The sequence below is a fragment of the Dama dama genome, chromosome 30 (genome assembly GCF_033118175.1).
Source record: "Dama dama isolate Ldn47 chromosome 30, ASM3311817v1, whole genome shotgun sequence".
NCBI classification, from domain to species: domain Eukaryota; kingdom Metazoa; phylum Chordata; class Mammalia; order Artiodactyla; family Cervidae; genus Dama; species Dama dama.
The window spans coordinates 39,728,936-39,745,838 of NC_083710.1; the positions used below are offsets into that span (position 1 = coordinate 39,728,936).

The 16,903-nt window shown below is 37.2% G+C and overlaps 1 protein-coding gene across 1 annotated transcript in view; it reads right to left on the reverse strand.

Moving 5' to 3' along the window:
- The window catches only part of RNF17 (ring finger protein 17), a 116,956-nt gene that overhangs the window by 8,903 nt on the left and 91,150 nt on the right, over nt 1-16,903 (reverse strand). The window contains exons 28-31 of the mRNA XM_061133328.1: nt 7,127-7,246; nt 5,101-5,181; nt 2,954-3,079; nt 1,789-1,845 (exon numbers count right to left, since the gene is read on the reverse strand). Of these exons, the coding sequence (XP_060989311.1) occupies nt 1,789-1,845; nt 2,954-3,079; nt 5,101-5,181; nt 7,127-7,246 (384 nt within the window). The remainder of the gene's footprint in view (nt 1-1,788; nt 1,846-2,953; nt 3,080-5,100; nt 5,182-7,126; nt 7,247-16,903) is intronic.

The following is a 16,903-nucleotide window of genomic DNA, read 5'->3' on the forward strand; positions in this document are numbered from 1 at the left end:
TAAAAAAAAAGATGTTAACTGCCCCTCCTCCACAGGAATGTTTGTTTACATATTATTATAATATTTACATATACACATAATATTTTAGAAGAATAGTTAACAAACTGACACTGCTCAGTGGGACTGGGGTGTTCGAGGTGTAGAATGGGGGCAAGTTCTTTCCTTTTCACATTTCTGTAGTATTGCATTCATTTTTAGAGTATGTATTTTATAATAAAAACTAAAATAATATATGAAATGCCAGAAGAAGATTTAAGTTAAAAATCATCAGAAAAGTGTGCTCTCCCTTAAGTTCTATAAAAGGATAAAGAATAATTAAAAGTTATATGATTCCAAAGAGGATCATAGCAGTCAGCAATTGTTAAAAGCAAATATATATAAAAATATAGGTGACTTTTATTAACTTATAAAAATCCTGAATATGGTACTCAGTATAAATAGTAAAATAATCACATTCAAATTTGTAGACTCACTTATGTAACAATTCCAAACTGGTGGCAAAACACATACTTGAACCACTTAGCTGATTTCAGCAAAAAGTGACTCTCCACTGTTAAAATTTTACTGATTTGTTACAAAACAGTTTACAACAAGCATATGTTATTTTTATAATTATAGGAATTATTTTTGTAAATTTTTTTATTTGGCTGGGCCAGGTCTAGATGCAGCATGTGGGGGTCTAGGTTTCCTGACCAGGGATTGACCCAGCGCCCCCTGCATTTGGGAATGCAGAGTCTTAGCCACTGGACCACCAGGGAAGTCCTTATAGGAATTAAATTCTACCTATAAATCATAAAATTTTACTTATCAAAACACTTTCTGCACAGCAAAAAGCACAAGTGACAAAATAAAAAATAAGATAAAAACAGATAAACTGGACTTCACCAATATTTTAAACTTTGGCGCTTCAACGGATATCATCAAGAAAGTGAAAAGACAACCCATAGAATGAGAGAAATATTTGCAAATCATGTCTGATAAGGGACTTGTATCTTCATACCTATCCTAAGATGGCTAGGAAACAAGTCAAGATAACAAGTGTTGGTGAGGATATGGAGAAAATGGAACCCTTGTACAATCCTAGTACCAAAGTAAATTATTGTAGTCATTTGGATAAGTTTCACAGTTTCTTAAAATGGTAAACACAGTCATATGACTGTGTGATTCTCATGACTTAGTAATTCCACTTCTAGGTCTATACTCAAGAGGAGCAAAAACCAACATTCACTTAAAACTTTGTACACAAATGTTCATAGTAGCTTTATTTACTATCTGTAAAGGTAAAAACAATCCAAATGTCCATCAACTGATGAATGGATAAATAAAATGTGGTATATCCATATAATGGAATATTATTCAACAATAAAAAGGACACATACAACATGATTCAAACTTGCAAACATTATGGTCAATGAAAGAAGCCAGTAACAAAGGACTATGTACTATATAAGTCACTTTCTATGAAACGTCCAGGACAGGCAAACCCACAGAGACAGTTTCCAGGAAACTGCGGGGTGGAGGGAGGTAGGAAGTGATTGCTGCTGGTGTGGGGCTTCTCTTTTGAGATGAAAAGTTGTGGAATTAAATAGCTGTAATGATCACACAACTCTGTGAATATGTTAAAAAACCAATGCTTGTACTTGTACACTTTAAAAAGTTAAATTTTATGGTATATGAATTCTCTCAATAAAGCTGTTACAGAAGAAAATGCTTACTTCCTGATCTTGAATGAAATTCTTTGTATTGATGAAGTATCCAAATTTTAAAAATATTTAGATTGAAACTTACCTCAAACCTTATTTTCCATCTCTCTTCCTCATACTTTTTATTGTAATCTGTTGGATTCTGAAATAATATAGTATTATCAATGAAAACTTTACCTATACAATATTGTTTTAAGACACTTTCATTTCATCCCACAAAAACTGTGTGCATGTTCTTGTTGGCATTCATTTTAGCTTAACTATAGGAAAATTTAGTGTTCTGAGTAATTTAACATTGCAACAAGAAGAATCCTCAAATTATGCTAGAAGCATGTCAACAACTGTAATCAGTTTATAAGAGTGGGAACTCTTAGCTTTCATTTTAAATGTCCACAGTGAAGAGTACATACATCTGGCAAAGACTAAAGGATCTTTATAAAACCCGTTTAACAGATGAAACACTTTTAACACAAACACACAGGGGCACATATGCACACAAACCAAACACTTCTCTGCTCAATAGCTGGCTGTGAGGATTATGTGTATGTACAAAGTTATGTAATAGTTTTCCATTTGAGAGAAAAAAGTAATTTCCTTCACTGCACTGACCACCCACTGTCTGGTTGTGTACTGCAGATAAAATGAATATTCAAAAACCTAATAAGTGAATTGTAAGTCTAACAATATCTTGCTATATAAAACGTTCATACTATTATTTATGGTGTGTACCCTATTTTGATAAAATACTTGTGGCAGCCTGCAATATGAAACCATATCCATAACAGGCTAATGTTTTTTTAAAGATATTAAACACAGAGGCACCAGGCAACTGGAATGGGCTGTTTACTGAAGCTAAGCTTAAAATCTGGCTCTGAGTTCCTACAGGCAAAACAAGGGAAATGTTATATCAAATATGAGGAAAAAACATTTTATCTTGGGAGTCAATTTTTGGCAGCAAATTTCATTATGATTTTATCATTCACATCTGCATTCAAACAATGCTGGAGAACATGAGCTTCTTATTAGGTTTGAAGATACAAAAACATTAAGTGAATTTTAGTGCAATTGAAAAGTTTTTTTTAGGACATTTATAAAGCTTTCTCAATAAAGAATTACAAATCCTCTAGGCTCTCTTAACAAATCAGACATGTAGGACTATATGGAAGACTTGAGGCATGAGACAAAACATGACAATTTTTAACCATATTTTTCTTTATAGTATAGATTTTAAAGAAACATACTTTACTTACTTCCTTCAATATTTCCTCAGATTGTTCAAAAGTGCAATATTTATGGTGTGCCAAAAAATAAGAAAGTGACATTCCACCAAAATAGAGATGAATAGATAATTTCCCCCATGGATTTTCTGGTAGTTCCTATTTAAGTTCAATAAAGGAGATCATTACTATAAAAACAGTCTGAAGATTAAAACTTTATACTCAGCAAAAATGGAATTGGACTTCTGACAATCACAGTATTACTTGTTTGACTAGTGAGTCATTTTGTAAAATTTCCTTCCTGGTATTTTGGCAGATAATGAAGCAATAATTCTACTACTTTGGTAGTTATAAAATACATTTACATGCCTATAAGGTAGAGAGTTTTCTAGTTATCAGAAAATAATATATTATACATCATCTTTAGATGATACTAATAATTTATAGTAAGTAGGAGGAGAAAGAAAAAGTATGCTCAGGGGTAAAGCAATGAAATTTAGTTAAAAATCCCCAAATGGTAGGAATCAGAAGAAATTAACAAGTCCAGGAGTCATAAATGGTTTTAAAACTCGTGGGTCCATTTACAGATATCAGGTACCTAACAAGCACCTGAGTGATGAGCTGACCATCCCTCACTTGATACCAACTTGGTCCAAACTCAGGTCTCTGCTGAGTTAGTGTACTGCCTCCCAGCAGATCTCCTGCTTATACCTCTCTCTCCTGTCCAGTTTCTACCATTCAGAATGAAAACAGCACATGAGGTCGGATCACATCCACTGCAGCTCTCTCGGCTCTCCTACTCCAGCTCCTTCCCAGTCTGCTCCTGCTCCCTGAATGCTCCAGGCATCTTTGGCCTAGAGCTCTCTGCACTGTTCTGCTATCTGCGCGGCGTCTCTTCTCACCATTTAAAAGTTTTAATCAAGTTTTATCTTTTTAGGGATGTCTTCCCTGACCACTGTATTAAAATGTCATCCCTCCCCAGCCCACCTCTCCCTATATGTGTGTGTGTATATATTTTTGTTTGTTTTGTTTCCCATCACTAAAATGGAAGCTCAACGAAGACTTGAGTTTATGACTCTCTGACTCTTGATGCATCTGCAGGCCAAAGACAGTGTCCAGCAGGTGAGAAGCACCGGGTCAGTGCCATCAGTCATCAGGCAGACTGGCATTTCTGGGGGAGGTCAGCAGGGATGTAGGCAGCACCGGCATGGTTTCTGAGAAATCGAGGGCCTTTGGTACACTCCATGCTGTTCTCCAAGGCTAAGCCAAGCAGCAAAGTAAGCCACCTGCATAAACTCAACAGTGCCATCTCTGAGGGACCTCCAGGACAGCCCACAGAGGCTGTGAACAACTGTATAGGCTTCTCCACCATCTTATTTGTGTCTGTGGCTCTTTTAAGATCTTGTCAGCCTATCATCACACCTTTCATAGAGAAATACTTCCTTATGGTTTTATATCTTCCTACTGGAATCCTCAAACAAGATCTCAGTTAATCTTCTCTTTACTTCACTGCTCAGGAACCTCCAACGGGCCTCTTGACTGATGTCTGCTTCACGTACACTCTATTCCCACCACTGTTCCTCACAAAACTTCCACTGTTCTAGGAAACACATCTCCTCAAGACATGTCCATTTCTGTCCCCGTGCCTACCTGAACACTGCATTTCTCTGGTCAGGAGAACTTCACTGACTTTCCCATTCTTTCATTCCTATTACACTTAACTGTTTTTACCAGTCATCAGTTCCCAGCAAGTTCTTTGTGGTGTAAAGTCTTCAGGTTTTTGTCTTGTGTCTCACTGTTTCACTAAGTAGACAAGGCCTTTGAGGGCGAGAATTACCTGCACCTAACACAGTGCTACACACACAGCACCATCCTGAAAACTACCATGTATGTTTTCATAAACAGCTCCATTTCCTCCCATGTCAAAATAAGTTGTTAATAAGGGATCTTCCAAATTACTGACTTTCTTGCTTCTGGGAAGTTCTCAGGAACTTTCTCAAAATTAGCCTATTTAAAATGAGCCTAGGAACCAAAGTGGTAACTTTTTTATATTAATGAGTAGTTTACAATCACATAGGAACACAGTTCTTCATTAAAAAAAAACCTCACAAATTATGTTACCTGTAACACTTTATGACAGATAAACTAAATCAATGATATATACTTTAAATACAAATTACCATAATGTGAATTTCCACCTCTCTCTTTGAAAGCAGCTCTTGAAGGAGTTCTACTGCATCTGGTTGCCAGACATTCCCAACCTATTTGGGATTAATAAACTCAGGTTCTTTCACAAAATAAGAGCAGAAAGTAAATGAAGATACACAAAAGTAGCCATAAACAGATAACACTAGAGGAGGACAAAATATACAGGCAGTTTGCAGAGAGAATCATGGGTATATAATAAAGAAAATCTTAAGAAATTAATAATTTGGAGGCAACCTAGATGTCTACTGGCAGACAAATGGATAAGAAAACTGTGGTACACACACACACACACACACACACACACATACACAATAGAATATTACTCAGCCATTAAAAAGAATGCATTTGAATCAGTTCTAATGAGGTGGATGAAATTGGAGCCTATTATACAGAGTGAAGTCAGTCAGAAAGAAAAACACCAATACAGTATACTGATGCATATATATGGAATTTAGAAAGATGGTAACGATGACCCTATATGCGAGACAGCAAAAGAGACACAGATATAAAGAACAGTCTTTTGGACTCTGTGGGAGAAGGTGAGGGTGGGATAATTTGAAAGGGTAGTGTTGAAATGTGCATACTATCATATGTGAAGCGGATCGCCGGTCCAGGTTCGATGCATGAGACAGGGTGCTCAGGGCTGGTACACTGGGATGACCCTGGGGGATGGGATGGGGAGGGAGGTGAGAGGGGGTTTCTGGATGGGGAACACGTGCACACATGGCTGATTCATGTCGATGTTCGGCAAAAACCACTACAATATTGTAAAGTAATTAGCCTCCAATTAAATTAATTAAAAAAAGAAACTAATAATTTATATCAGCCTCCTCAAATACTATTCTCTTAAAGCATTTTATGATTTAAAAATATAAACCTACACCCCCCCAAAAAGCATCATGTTTAGTGATGGTGCTGGTTGCTCAGTCATTCCGGCTCTTTGTGATCCCACGGACTGTAGTCCGCCAGGCTCCTCTATCCATGGGATTCTCCAGGCAAGAATACTGGAGTGGATTGCCATTTCCTTCTCCAGAGGATCTTCCCAACCCAGGGTTTGAACCCGGGTCTCCTGCATTGCAGGCAGATTCTTTACTGTTTGAACTACAGGGAAGTTAAAAAAAAAAAAAGCATCATAAAACTTAAAAAAAAAAAAGACCAACACGTCAATGCAATGTTTGTATAATGACTACAGTGAGTGAAAGTGTTGGTCGCTCAGTCATGTCCGACTCTTTGTGACCGCACAGACTGCAGCCTACCAGGCTCCTCGGTCCATGGAATTCTCCAGGGAAGAATACTGGAGCGGGTAACCATTCCCCTCTAGGGATCGAATCCAGGTCTCCCGCACTGCAGGCAGATTCTTTACTTCTGAGCCAGCAGGGAAGCGACTGTTACCTTTTATGTTGAAGTTCACATAGCCAGAAGGGGGCTTCTTGCCAAAACCCCTGAGAAGCCCCAGCTTAGTGCCAGTGCCCTGTGAGTGAACATCTGGAAGTAGATCCTTATCTGTCAGTTCTTTGGATCTGCATTTCTGGTGCACCTCTTTGCTGCTGTGTCACCAGGGACTCTTAAGCTAAAACCCCTCAGTTAAGCTGCTCCCAATGCCTGAATCATAGAAACTGTATGAAATTTTTAAAAAGCTTATTGCTGATTCAGATCACTAAATTTTAAGCTTAATTTGTTATGCAGCAAGAGATAGTATGCCATTACTTTCTCTGCTCCTGCTTCCAATTTCTTGAAACAATAACTAAAAAATAACCTCAAACAAAATTCTCATCTATGAAGAAACTGCATCTCTTAAATTTATTCACTGTTTTTATACCCTTTAGTATAATCCTGTAGTTTTCTTCATAAAGGCCCTTTAGCTGTCTTAGTAAGCTTATTTCTAAATATTTTACTATTTACTAAAAGGGATTTCGTTTTACATTCCAATTTCTAAAAATTATTATTAATAAAAAGGCAGTACTTAAAATTCCACCCTACAAATCACTGTTTACTCACAGGTATGGTGTTATAGAGCTGACAAGGAATACAAAATTGGGGTGTATCAGGATACAGTAAAATAGGATAAAGATGACACTGTGGAATCTTCTCAGTGAATCCATGATCTAAATATTGTACCTAACAGAAAAAATAAAACTTGTAATTAAAATTTAGTACTAAAAATTAGGGGACAGAAGGGACTCCTTCTGTTAATTCTTTATTAAAAAGAAAACATTCCAGAAAGAGAGATAAATCTGGATTTTAAAAATCTCCAGACAAAAAAGTAACATCATTATTTCCTCATCCCAGAGTGTTATCAAACCTCATTGTCAAAAGGTTTTCTTACACATGAACATTTTTTCTTGATAATAATCACTTTTTTGGAGGATGTTTAAATCTTTTGTTTTTCTAAGTATTTTAGAAGTCCTGACTTCCACTTAATGAAAGAATGTATCTCAAATTCTCAGTTTTCCTCAGACAGCTTCACAGTTTGAGAAACTGCATGTATTGTTCCCTTCTTGGAGAATCACATGCCTAACAAAGGTTCTGAGAAGTTCTACGAGAAAGAAACTTGTTTTTATATCATCCAGTGATCCTCAAACTTTTTTGTAAAGTAACTTTCTGAAGACTTCAGTTTTAAAAGATTTTTGGGTTCACAGCAAAATTTAGAGAAAAGGTAGAGAGATTTCCCAATAGCCCCTCATCTCCCATCCCACCTCTCACACTGTAACATCCTGTACAACAATGGTAATTTGTTATAATCGTGAACCTATATGGATACATCATAATCAAGGTCCACCGAGGTTACATTAGGGTTCATTTACTGGTATACACCTTACGGGACTGACACTGTGAAAACACAGGGTGTTTCATTGCCCTAAAAAATCCTCTGTGCTCCACCTATTCAGTCCTTGTTGTTGTTCAGTTGCTAAGCTGAGTCCAATTGTTTGCAACCCCATGAACTTCAGCACCCCAGGATTCCCTGTCCTTCACCATCTCCCTGAGTTTGCTCAAACTTATGTCCGTTGAGTCAGTGATACCCTCCAACCATCTCATCCTCTGTTGCCACCTTCTCCTCTTGCCCTCAATCGTTCCCAGCATCTGAGTCTTTTCCAATGAGTCAGCTCGTTACATCAGTGGCCAAAGTACTGGAGCTTCAGCTTTAGCATCACTCTCTTCCAATGAATATTCAGGACTGATTTCCTTTAAGATTGACTGGTTTGATCTCCTTGCTGTCCAAAGGATTCTCAAGAGTCTTCTCCAGCACCATATTATGAATAAGCATCAATTCTTTGGCACTCAGCATTCTTTACGGTCCAACTCACATCTGTAGATGACTACTGGAAAAACCACAGCTTTGACTATACAGACCTTTATCAACAAAGTGATGTCTCTGCTTTTTAATAGGCTGTTTAGGTTTGATATAGCTTTTCTTCCAAGAAGCAAGCATCTTTCAATTTCATGGCTGCACTCACCATCTGCAGTGATTTTGGAGCCCAAGAAAATGAAATCTGTTACTGTTTCCACTTTTTCCTCATCTATTTGCTATGAAGTGATGGGACCAGATGCCATGATCTTAGTTTTCTGAATGTTGAGTTTTAGGCCAGACTTTTCACTCTCCTCTTTTACCCTCAATCAAGAGGCTCTTTAGCAATGGTATCATCTGCATATCTGAGGCTACAGATATTTCTTCTGGCAATCTTGATTCCAGCTTGCGATTCATCCAGTCTGGCATTTTGCATGATGTATTCTACATGTAAGTAAAGTTAGAAGGGTGACAATATACAGCCTTGTTGTACTCCTTTCCCAATTTTGAACCAGTCTGTTATTCCATGTTTGGTTCTAACTGTTGCTTCTTGACCCACATAGAGTTTCTCAGGAGACAGGTAAGGTGGTCCGGTATTCCCACCTCTTTAAGAAGTTTCCAGTTTGTTGCAATCCACACAGTCAAATCGGCTTCCCTGGTGGCCCAGCTTGTAAAGAACCTGCCTGCAATGTGGGAGACCTGGGTTCCATTCCTGGGTTGGGAAGATCCCCTGGAGAAGAGAATGGTTACACACTCCAGTATTCTGGCCTGGAGAATTCCATGTACTGTATAGTCCCTGGGGTCACAAAGAGTTGGATACGACTGACTGACTTTCACACAGTCAAAGGCTTTAGTATAGTCAATGAAGCAAAAGTAGATATTTTTCTGGAATTCCCTTACTTTCTCCATGATCCAATGAATGTTGGCAATTTGATCTCTGGTTTCTCTGCCTTTTCTAAACCCACCTTGCACATCTGAAAGTTCTTGGTTCACATGCTGCAGAAGCCTAGCTTGAAGGATTTTCAGCATAACCTTGCTAACATGTGAAATAAGAGTAGTAGTACAGTAGTCTGAACATTCTTTGGCATTGCCCTTCTTTGGGATTGGAATGAAAACTGACCTTTTCCAGTCCTGTGGCCACTGCTGAGTTTTTCAAATTTGCTGACATATTGAGTGCAGCACTTTAGCAGCAGCATCTTTTAGGATTTGAAAAAACTCAGCTGGAATCCCATCACTTCCATTAGTTTTGCTTGTAGTAATGCTTCCTAAGGCCCACTTGGCTTCACACTTTAGGATGTCTGGCTCTAGGTGAGTGACCACACCATCACAGTTATCCAGGTCATTAAGACCATTTTTATACAGTTCTTCTGTGTATTCCTGCCACCTCTTCTTAATCTCTTATGCTTCTGTTAGGTCCTTACTGTTTCTGTTCTTTATTGTGTCCATCCTTGCATGGTATTTTTAATTTTCTTGAAGCGATTTCTAGTCCTTTTCATTCTATTGTTTTCCTCTATTTCTTTGCATTGTTCACTAAAGAAGGCTTTCTTATCTCTCCTTGCTGATCTTTGGAACGATACATTCAGTTGGGTATATCTTTCCCTTTCTCCTTTGCCTTTCACTTCTCTTAGCTATTTGTAAGACCTCAGACAACCATTTTGCCTTCTTGCATTTTTTTCTCTTTGGGATAGTTTTGGTCACTGCCTCCTGAACAATGTTAGAAACCTCCATTCATAGTTCTTCAGGCACTGTCTACCAGATCGAATCCCTTGAATCTATTCATCACCTCCACTGTGTAATCATAAGGGATTTGATTTAGGTCATACCTGAATGGCCTAGTGGTTTTCCCTCCTTTCTTGAATTTAAGCCTGAATTTTGCAATAAGTAGTTCATGATCTGAGCCACAGTCAACTCCAGGTCCTGTTTTTGCCGACTGTATAGAGCTCCTCCATCTTTGGCTGCAAAGAATAAAATCAATCTGATTTCAGTATTGACCATCAGGTGATGTCCATGTGTAGCGTCATCTCCTTTATCATTGGAAAAGGGTGTTTGCTATGACCAGCGTGTTCTGACAAAACATGCTAAGAGTTTGACAAAACTCTTGGTCTTTGCCCTGATTTATTGTACTCCAAAGCCAAACTTGCTTATTACTTCAGGTATCTCTTTACTTCCTAGTTTTGCATTCCAATCCCCTATGATGGAAAGGACTTCTTTTTTTGGTGTTAGTTCCAGAAGGTCTTGTAGCTCTTCATACAAGTTCAACTTTAGTTTCTTTGGCATCAGTGGTTGGGGTGTAGACTTGGATTACTGTGATTTTGAATGGTTTGCCTTAGAAATAAAATCGAGATCATTCTATCACTTTTGAGACTGCACCCAGGTACTGCATTTCAGATTCTTTTGTTGACTATGAGGGTTATTCCATTTCTTCTAAGGGATTCTTGCCCATAGTCGTGGATATAATGGTCATCTGAATTAAGTTTGCTCATTCTCATCCATTTTAGTTCACAGATTCCTAAGATGTTGGTCTTTACTCTTGCCATTTCCTGCTTGACCACATCCAATTAACCTTGACTCATGGACCTAACATTCCAGGTTCCTGTGCAATATTGTTCTTTACAGCATCGGACTTTCACCACCAGACACATTCACAACTGAGTGTCGTAATCTTGCAGGGTACATAATTCTAAGCTGATTTTTTTTCTCCCTCTCAAGATTTTAAATGTTTTAAATTTTTTAAATGTTTCAATCCACTATCACGTCATAGTTTCTGAGGAGAAGCTGGACATAATTCTTATTTTTATTCTTCTATACGTGAAGTTACTTTTTCTTCTGGTTTCCTTCAGGGTTTTTCTTTAATTTTGACTTTCTGTCATTTGAAGTGACAGTCCATTTGTTGTGCATTTATTCTGCTTGGTGTTCTCTGAGCTCCAGGATCTGTGGTTTGGTGTCTAGACATGCACTTGGGGAAATTCTCAGTCATAAGTTTTCAAGTATTATTTTCTCTCTTCACTTTCTGTTATTTCCATTAATCTGCATGTTACATGCCTGTGATTTTCCCACAGTTCTTAGGTATTTGGTTCTTTTTTTCCCCCCAGTTTTTGTTCTCTCTACTTTTTAGAGGTAGTATTTCTAGCTCTCTACTTACACTGCCTATCTGTTCTTGCATGTTGTCTACTTACTCCTTAGAATCTTAAACATGCCTTTTTTTTTAAGTTCCTGTTCTGATAATTCTAACATCCCTGTCATATTTGGTTCTGATACTTTCCATGTCTCTCCAAATTGTGTTATTCTGCCTTTTAGTATGCCTAATATTTTTAAATTTAGACATGACCTATAACATTAGTTTCAGGTATACAAGGTAATGATTTGACATTTGCATATGTTGAAAATGATAATAACAGTAAGTCTAGTTAACATCCATCACCACACATGGTTACAAAACATTTTTATTCTTGTGATGAGAACTTTTAAGATCTACTCTTTAGCAACTCTCACATGTACATAATTATTAGTTATAGTCACCATGCTATACATTACACCTCCATGAATTACTTATTTTATAGTTAAGTTTGTACTTTTTAACCCCTTCACTCATTTTGCCCATCCTGCCACTGACAACCACCAATCTATTCTCCATATCCATGAGCTCAATTTTTGTCATCTTTCAGACTCCACATAAAAGTGAGATCCTTAAGTATTTGTCTTTCTCTGTCTTATTTCACTTAGCATAATGTCTTTAAGGTCCATCCATTTTGCCACAAACCACAAAATTTTTTTCTTTTTTATGACCAACATTCCATTCTATATATACACATCAATTTCTTCATCCATTCATCCATCAATGGACATTTTGGCTGCTTCCATATCCTGGCTATCATAAGTAATGCTGTAATAAACACCGGGGAGCATACTATCTTTCCACTTAATATTCCTGTTTTATTTAGATAGAGCTGGATAATATAGTAGTTCCAGGGGCTTCTCAGGAGGCTCAGTGGTCAACAAACCACCTGCAATGCAGGAAACCCAGGTTTAAACCCTGGGTTGGGAAGATCCCCTGGAGAAGGAAATGGCAACTCATTCCAGTATTCTTACCTGGGAAAATCCCATGGACAGAGGAACCTGGTGGACTACTGCTACTGATCATGGGGTCGCAAAAGAGTTGGACACAACTCAAGGACTAAACAACAACATAGTAAATCTTTTCTTACTTTTTAGAGTGTCTTCCATACTGTTTTCCACAGTGGCTGTTATCAATTCACAGTCCCATAAACTGCATATGACGGTTCTCTATTGTGCACATCCTCATCAGCACTTGTTGCTGGTGATCTTTTTGATAACAGCCATATCTAACAGGTATGAAGTGATATCTCATTGTGTTTTGATTTGCATTTCCCTGATGATTAGTGATGTTAAGCATCTTTGCCTGAGTCTATTGGCCCTCTGCATTTCCTCTTTGGAAAAATGTCTATTCAGTTCTTCTACCCATTTTAAAATCAGGTTGTTTTCATTTTTATTGGGGTATAGTAGATTTAAAATGTAATATTTTCAGGGTTTTTTTTTTTTTTAATGTTAAGTCCTATGAGTTGTTTATACACATTAGCTATTAATTCCTTACCAGTCACATCACTTGCAAGTATTTTCCCCCATTCAGTACATTGTCTTTTTCTTTTGTCAATGGTTCCTTTACTCTGCAAAAGTTTTTAAGTTTCACTAGGTTCCATTCATTTATTTTTGCTTTTAGTACCTTTGTTTTAGGTGACAGATCCAAAAAAATATTACTGCAATTTACACCATAGTGTTTGGCTGAGGTTTTCCCCTAGGAGTTTTATAGTATCCAGTCTTACTCTTAGGTCTATAAACCACGTTGAGTTTATTTTTGTATATGGTGTTAGGGAATGTTCTAATTTCATTCTTTTACAGTTTGGTTTTCCCAGCATCATTTATTGAAGAGATTGTCTTTTCTCCATTGTATATTTTTGCCTCCTTTGTCATGGATCGACCATTAAGTGGCTTTATTTTTGGGCTTGAGTTTTATGAGTTCTTTATATATTTTGGATATCAACCCTTTGTCAGATATATGATTTAGAAATATTTTCTTTTATACAGTAGGTTGCCTTTTCATTTTGTTGATGGTTTCCTTTGCTGTGCAGAAGCTTTTTAGTCTGATGCTCACCTTGCTAATTTTTGTTTTTGTTGCCTTTGCTTTTGATGTCACATCCAAAAAATTACCACCAATACCTTAAGGAACTTATGGCTTATGTTTTCTTCTAGGAGGTTTATTGGCTTCTGGTCTTATGCTCAAGTCTTTATAATCTATTTTGAGTTAATTTCTGTGTATTGTTTAAGATAATGGTCTAGTTTAATTCTTTTGTATGTGGCTGTTCAGTTTTCCCAATACCATTTATTGAAGAGACTGTCCTATCCCCAATGTATATTCTTGGCTTTATCATAAATTAATTGTCCATATATGTAGTTTAATTTTTAGGCTGTTTATTCTATTCCACTGATCTGTACATCTGTTTTTATGCCAGTAACATGTTGTTCAGTATTTTTTCCTGATAGCTGGACATGTTCTGTGTAAAAGGCCTTCAGTAACATGGCAGGAAGGTGTGGGAGAAGGGGAACTGTTCTACAGTCTTACAATTAGGTCTTAAGTCTTTCATTGAGCATATGACGTCAAACTTTGAACTTCACAAGTGTTTCTCAGTCTTTTGTTCTCCCCTCCTTAAATAGGAGATGATGGACATAGTAGGCTGGAGTTGGGTCTTCCTGTGTGGAAGTCTAGAGTTAACTAGGATTGGGTAATTTCCTTTCCCCCATGTCCACTTGGCTCTGATAATAGGCCCTGATGAACTACTTTCTCCTGAGTGCAGGCCTTATTAAGGAGAACAGAATGCTCTGGCATATTTCAAAGTATACTCCATCTCTTATGGCTCCAAGAGGTTTCAGTTTGTTCAGCTTTTTAGTTATTGATAGGATGGTGTGGCAACTTCAAAACTCCTTAAATGTGGAACCAGAAATGAGAAGTCCTCAACAACCTGTTTTTTATTTATTTTTTTGGACTGTGAATTTTATTTTTATTTTTTTCATGTTGGCTACATACATTTTTATATTTTTTATTATTTTTTCCATTTATTTTTATTAGTTGGAGGCTAATTACTTTACTGTAGTGGTTTTTGCCATACATTGACATGAATCAGCCATGGATTGACATGTGTTCCCCATCCTGATCCCCCCTCCTGCCTCCCTCTCCATCCCATTCCTCTGGGTCTTCCCAGTGCCCCAGCCCTGAGCACTTGTCTCATGCATCCAACCTGGGCTGGTGATCTGTTTCACCCTTGATACTATACTTGTTTCAATGCTATTCTCTCAGAACATTCCACCCTCGCCTTCTCCCACAGAGTCTAAAAGTCTGTTCTGTACATCTGTGTCTCTTTTTCTGTCCTGCATATAGGGTTATTGTTACCATCTTTTTAAATTCCATATATATGTGTTAGTATACTGTATTGGTGTTTATCTTTCTGGCTTACTTCACCCTGTATAATGGGCTCCAGTTTCATCCATCTCATTAGAACTGATTCAAATGAACTCTTTTTAATGGCTGAGTAATATTCCATAGTGTATATGTACCACAGCTTCCTTATCCATTCGTCTGCTGATGGGCATCTAGGTTGCTTCCATGACCTGGCTGTTATAACCAGTGCTGTGATGAACACTAGGGTACACGTGTCTCTTTCAGATCTGGTTTCCTTGGTGTGTATGCTCAGGAGTGGGATTGCTGTGTCATATGGCAGTTCTATTTCCAATTTTTTAAGGAATCTCCACACTGTTCTCCATAGCGGCTGTACTAGTTTGCATTCCCACCAACAGTGTAAGAGGGTTCCCTTTTCTCCACACCCTCTCCAGCATTTATTGCTTGTAGACTTTTGGATAGCAGCCATTCTGACTGGTGTGTAATGGTACCTCATTGAGGTTTTGATTTGCATTTCTCTGATAATGAGTGATGTTGAGCATCTTTTCATGTGTTTGTTAGCCATCTGTACGTCTTCTTTGGAGAAATGTCTGTTTAGTCCTTTGGCCCATTTTTTGATTGGGTCATTTATTTTTTTGGAATTGAGCTGCAGGAGTTGCTTGTATATTTTTGAGATTAATCCTTTGTTTCATTTGCTATTATTTTCTCCCATTCTGAAGGCTGTCTTTTCACTTTGCTTATAGTTTCCTTTGAACAACCCACTTTTTAAATGCTTTCATTTTCACACTTCAGTTTCTAAATAGTTTCAAGAATAAGGGATGTCAATAAGTTATTTCTGTTACCCCAACATACTGAAATTAATGTATCACTGTTTAATTGGGCTCAAGAAAGCCCAAGGTAATTAGCATTAAAAAAAAACTGAAATAGTAACTGATCTCCCCTTCTTCCTGGATGAGTGAGCAGATGATGAAATAGTGACATCAACATCCTTGAACATATCCAAGTGGGCAGTGCTTGGCTATTGCTTCTGTTTGAAATGATGCTGTGTTTTGGTTGTGGCCCAAAGCTTTGAAGTGCTAGTTGGCATCTCCTTTCTTCCATGAAGCTCTTAACCATTCAGATATGATGGAGTTGGTCAAATACTACTTAGGTTGAGTCCTGCTTGCCTCTCCTCAGTCATCTTTGTATGAATCCAATGGTTGTGTTTTATTTTTTTTAATGAGTTTTTAGCTGACATTCATGAAGAGCAGTGAGTACCTAGAACTATGCCACTAAAGAAAGGAAATCCTATCTAAGAAGGTTTATTTCTATACCAGAGCTGTGTCATAACCATCATTTGGGACCTCTGCAGGAAAAGCAGATTCAAGTCTCAAATAATGCCTTTTTAATTATATCCTCTAGTATCACAGATGTAGGACAGTACTGTATCATACCTCTGTGAATGTAAAATATCTTGTAGCTGCTTTATAATATGCAGTAGTGACCATGCTTTATCAGATCTGTTTTTAATGATGTTATTCTAGAATGTTTTCTTTCCAGATGATGATTGAGAAACATAATTTTAAAAAATGGTGCCAGGTACCACAACAGTAACAGAACTTTGTTGTTTTCTGAGGTTTTGTTTTTTTACCTTTTTTTTTTTTTTTAATGGAGTGTGCTGGATGTCTCTATAATTTTGTTCAAATGATTGCAGAACTTTGAAAAGCTGTTGCTGCTATTGATGCATAACATACTGCTATTGTCTTTTTATATAAATAAATAAATATAATTTGAATTTTTGGAAACTTTGGCTGTGCTGTCAACTTTGGAAAAAGTATCCGAGCTGTATTGTGTTGGGTTGGCATTGTACAGAAATTAACAGCCATATTGGTCTAGAAACATTAAATATAATTTTTTCCATTTGTACAGGGGTAATGCACTGTATTAAATATATTAGGTCTTATCTACATGGGTTTGATTACAGAAACTAATAAAGTATTCTCTAAATTAAAAAAATATAAAAACTGAAATAGAACTGAGT